This window comes from Trichechus manatus, unplaced genomic scaffold (assembly GCF_000243295.1).
Source record: "Trichechus manatus latirostris isolate Lorelei unplaced genomic scaffold, TriManLat1.0 scaffold00057, whole genome shotgun sequence".
Taxonomy (NCBI): domain Eukaryota; kingdom Metazoa; phylum Chordata; class Mammalia; order Sirenia; family Trichechidae; genus Trichechus; species Trichechus manatus.
This window is the reverse complement of record NW_004443993.1, coordinates 8257558-8262327: the sequence shown is the minus strand read 5'-3', so window position 1 is coordinate 8262327 and position 4770 is coordinate 8257558. Positions and strand designations below refer to the sequence as shown.

The following is a 4770-nucleotide window of genomic DNA, read 5'->3' as shown; positions in this document are numbered from 1 at the left end:
ACTATCTGTCCCAAATGTTTCTATCACCCTTAACAGAAGCTCAGTGTCCCCCAAGCAATGACTTCCCCTTTCCCCCCTCCCACCTGGCCCTGGTAACCGCTAATAAACCTTGGTCTCTATGCATTTGCCAATTCTAGATACTTCATATATGTAGGATCATACAACATTGTCCATTTGTGGCTAATTTCACTTAGCATAATGCTTTCCAAGGTCATCCAGGTTGGAGGATGTATCAGAACTTCATTTCTTTTTTTGTGCAAAGTATTCTTTACAATAATACTCCAGTGTACTACATTTTGTTTATTCATTCATCAGTTGACGGACATAGGCAAATCCATGGAGACACAAAGCAGATCAGTGGTTGCTGGGGGTGGGGAGTGGGGAGAATGGGGAGCGCTTGCTAACAAGTATGGGCTTCTTGTTAGGGTGATGAAAGTATCTTGAAACTGGACAGAAGTGATGGATGCACAACACTGTAAATGTAGTAAATACCACTGAACTGTACACTTTAAAATGGTTAAAAAACCCCAAACCGAACCAGCTGCTGTCGAGTGGATCCTGACTCATGGCGACCCCACGTGTGTCAGAGTAGAACTGAGCTCCATATGGTTTTCAAAGGCTGATTTTTCGGAAGTAGATCACCAGGACTTTCTTCTGAGGTGCCTGTGGGTGGACTCGAGTCTCCAATCTTTCAGTTAGCAGCTGAGTGCTTTCACTGTTTGTATCACCTAGGGACTCCTAACTAGTTGCCACAGAGTCTATTCTGACTCATAGCGACCCTCTAGGACAGAGTAGAACTGCCCCATAGAGTTTCCTAGGCTGTAATCTTTCAGGAGCCGTTTACCAGGTCTTTCTCCTTTGGAGCCACTGGATGGGTTTGAACCAGTGACCTTTCAGATAGTGGCTGAGTGCTTAATTGTTTATGCCATTCACGGATGCTCTTAAAATGGTTAGCAGTTAATTTTACGCTATGTGAATTTTATCTCAATAATTAAAAAAAAAAAAAAAATTCAGGGGTAGAAACAGCTTCAGGTACAGCTTGATCTTTGCCAGAAGTGGGTGTGGTTTCCTGGGAGGAGGGTTGTGCCTTCTTTTTCCCCTTCCCTGCCAATCCCCAAGCCAGGCTTGGAGTCTGTTTCTCCCATGTCCCTTCGTGTCCCAACTCAACCTCATTTCTCTCTCTCCACAGTTCCTGTGCCTTAAGAATATCCGCACCTTCTTGTCCACTTGCTGCGAGAAGTTTGGCCTCAAGCGGAGCGAGCTCTTCGAGGCCTTTGACCTCTTCGATGTGCAGGATTTCGGGAAGGTGGGCCCCCCCGTGAGCTAGGCACAGAAAGCCCAGATGATTGGATTTCAATTCATTTCCATTAAAGTCTGCACTGGGCTAGCTGCGGGCTGTGGCAGGGAGGAAGACGAGCCAGACCAGGGCTGAGTCCCTGCTCCTCCACTGGCTGCATGACCTCAGCCATGTGGCCGTGTCTCTCTGAGCCCCAGGTCCCTCAGCACCCCGCCTGCCTCCTAGTGGTTGTGAGGAGTCAGTGGAACAGTGGGAGCAAGTGGTAGGGGCTCAGTTAAAGGGGAGCTGACATGGGGGATGGGAAAGAGGAGAAAATCCCCAGTTAGGCTGTGGGAAGCCTGGGGTCTACCTCAGGGTCTGTGTTCTGTCACTCTCATAGGTCGTCTGTACCCTGTCCGCTCTGTCCTGGACCCCGATTGCCCAGAACAAGGGCATCATGTGAGTACCCATCTAAGCCGATTCCGCCCGGCCCTCCCACTCCATGATGCCCCACTCCCACCCGGCTCCCTGGCTGCTGGCTCACCCCCTGCTGGCCCCCTAGGCCCTTCCCCACGGAGGAGGAGATTGTGGGCGATGAAGACATCTACAGTGGCCTGTCTGACCAGATCGAGTGAGTGTCGGGGCTGACAGGAGCAGGACCTGAGAAGCACCTGTCCTGTGGGTCTGAGGGGGGAGACAGACAGGCCCTGCCCTGCGGGTCTGAGGGGGACCCGACCCTGCTCCAGGGGTCTGAGGGGATATAGTCCCGCCCTGGGGGTCTGAGGGGGACACAACCCTGATCTTGGGGGCTCTGAGGGGACCCTGGCTGGGGGTCCGCGGCCCGCCTGACTCAGTGCCCCGCAGCGACACGGTGGAGGAGGATGAGGACCTGTACGACTGTGTGGAGAACGAGGAGGCTGAGGGTGACGAGATCTACGAGGACCTCATGCGCACAGAGCCGGTGGCCATGCCGGTGCGGAGGGTGGCGGGCCGGGTGGGCGGGTGTGGGGCGGGGGGGGCGGCCCAGGACCTCCATCATCGGCCTGTCCTGCCCTCAGCCCAAGATGACAGAGTACGACAAGCGCTGCTGCTGCCTGCGCGAGATCCAGCAGACGGAGGAGAAGTATACCGACACGCTGGGCTCCATCCAGCAGGTGCGGGACGCACCAGCCCCGTCGCGCATGCGTGGGACCCCTACGGCTGTCTCCGTCTGTCTGCCCTGGGCACGCTGAGAGGCCCCGCCTGTCTCCATTGCTTTGGATCTCTGGGTCTCTCTGTCTTCTGTCCTGTGACTTTATTTCTGTCTCCTTGTCTGTCTGTCTGTCTGCTTTCCCTCGGGTCTCTTCCTGTTTCTTCCTCGGTTTGTCTTTCTCTCCGTGTGTCTCTTTATCCTTGTCTCTGTCTTTTCCTGTACCCTCAGCTCTGTCTGTCTGTCTGTCAGTCTATTATTGTCTCCTCTGTTATCTCTTTCCTCTCCCGTCTCTCTGTTTAACAGCTTTGTTGTTGTGTTGTTAGGCGCCATCGGTTGATTCTGACTCATAGAGACCCCATGTGACAGAGTAGAACTGCCCCATAGGGTTTGTTAGGCTGTAATCTTTATGGGAACGAGCCCCGGTGGTGCAACGGTTAAGCGCCTGGCTGCTAACCGAGAGGTCGACAGTTCGAATCCACCAGCAGCTCTGTGGGAGAAAAGACCTGGAAATCTGCTCTGGTAAAGATTTCAGCCTAGGAAACCCTATGGGGCAGTTCTACTCTGTTCTATAGGGTTGCTATGAGTCAGGATCGATTCTGTGGCACACAACAAGAACAATATTTACAGGATCAGATCTCTAGGTCTTTCTTCCATGGAGCCGCTGGGTGGGTTTGAACCTCTAACCTTTCGGTTAGCGGTGGAGCGCTTAACCCTTGCATCACGAGGGCTTGCATTTCAACAGCATTATTGAAATATAATTCACATATCATACAATTCACCTACTTAAAGTGTACAATTCAGTGGGTGTTTTGGTATATTCACAAGGTCATGGGGAAACCATCACCACTATCTAATTCCAGAATATTATCATCATCCCTAAAAGAAATCCCATACTCATTAGCAGCAACTCCCCATTTCCCCTTCCTCCCAACCCCTAGGCAACCACTAATCTACTTCCTATCTCTATGGATTTGCCTATTATGGACATTTCCTGTAAATGGAATCATACAATATTTATCCTTTTGTGTCTGACTTCTTTCACTTAGCATAATATTTTCAAGGTTCATCCATGTCATAGCATGTATCGGTGCTTCACTCCTTTTTTATGGCTGAGTAATAGTCCGCTGTTTGTATGTACCACATTTTGTTTATCCATTCACCTGTTGGTGGGCCGTTGGGTTGTTTACACTTTTTGGCTATTGTGAGTACTACGGCGATGAACATTCATATACAAGTTTTTGTGCGGACATTCTCGGTTTTTCTTTATTTCTCTGTCTCTTCCTCTGTCTTTGTTTTCTGCTCCGTCTTTTGCTTTCTCTCCCCACATTGTCTCTCTTTATCTCTGTCTCTCTTTTCTGTCTGTGTTTCCTTGTCCCTGTCCCCTGGGGCTGGGCTGGAGGGAGTGGATCACCCCTTCCCTCATCCTTCTTCTCCTCCCTGCAGCACTTCATGAAGCCCCTGCAGAGGTTCCTCAAGCCTGAGGACATTGAGATCATCTTCATCAACATCGAGGTGAGCTGGCTGATCCCCAGCTCTCCTGGGCTTAGTCACTGTCTCTGTCCAGAGGGGACCTTCTGCCAGCCCCACCTGGCCCTGGAGTGTGTGGATTGGGAGTTGAGCAACATAAGGTGGTGTCTTAGTTTCTTAAGGCTGCTGTAACAGAAGTACCGGAGATGCTGGGTGGTGCAAACCGTGAAGTACTTGACTACTAGCTGAAAGTTTGGTGGTTTGAACCCACCCAGAGGTGGCTTGGAAGACAGGCCTGGCAATCTGCTTCTGAAAACCCTATGGAGCACAGTTCTACTCTACGTACGTGGGGTCACCGTGACCTGGAATTGATTCGACTGCCACTAACAACAACAGAAATACCACAAATGGGTGGCTTTAAAGAACATAAATGTATTTTCTCACAGTTTAGAAGGCTAGAAGTCTGAATTCAGGGCGCTGGCTCTAGGGAAAGGCTCTCCCTCTGTTGGCTCTTGGGAAGATCCTTGTTTCAGCTTGTGTAACTCTGGTGTTCCTCGGTTCTTTGGCGATCCTCACATGTGCTCTGTCTTCCCCAGTACACATTTGTGTCTGTGCCTAACCTGCTCTTTTTATATCTGAAAAGTGATTGGGTTTAAAACACACCCTACATGGATATGGCCTCATTAACATAGCAAAGAAAACCCTATTTCCAAATGGGATTACATCCACAGGTATACCACTACCAGTACCAACTGCCGTTGAGTCGATTCTGACTCATAGTGACCCAACGTGTGTCAGAGTAGAACTTCGCTCTGTAGGGTTTTCAAGGATGTGA

The 4770-nt window shown here is 50.5% G+C and overlaps 1 protein-coding gene across 1 annotated transcript in view; it reads left to right on the top strand.

Moving 5' to 3' along the window:
* Positions 1–4770, top strand: part of VAV1 (vav guanine nucleotide exchange factor 1) — an 83810-nt gene that overhangs the window by 33446 nt on the left and 45594 nt on the right. The window contains exons 2-7 of the mRNA XM_023733084.1: positions 1190–1306; positions 1677–1735; positions 1839–1907; positions 2141–2249; positions 2335–2430; positions 3912–3980. Coding sequence (XP_023588852.1) covers positions 1190–1306; positions 1677–1735; positions 1839–1907; positions 2141–2249; positions 2335–2430; positions 3912–3980 — 519 coding nt within the window. The remainder of the gene's footprint in view (positions 1–1189; positions 1307–1676; positions 1736–1838; positions 1908–2140; positions 2250–2334; positions 2431–3911; positions 3981–4770) is intronic.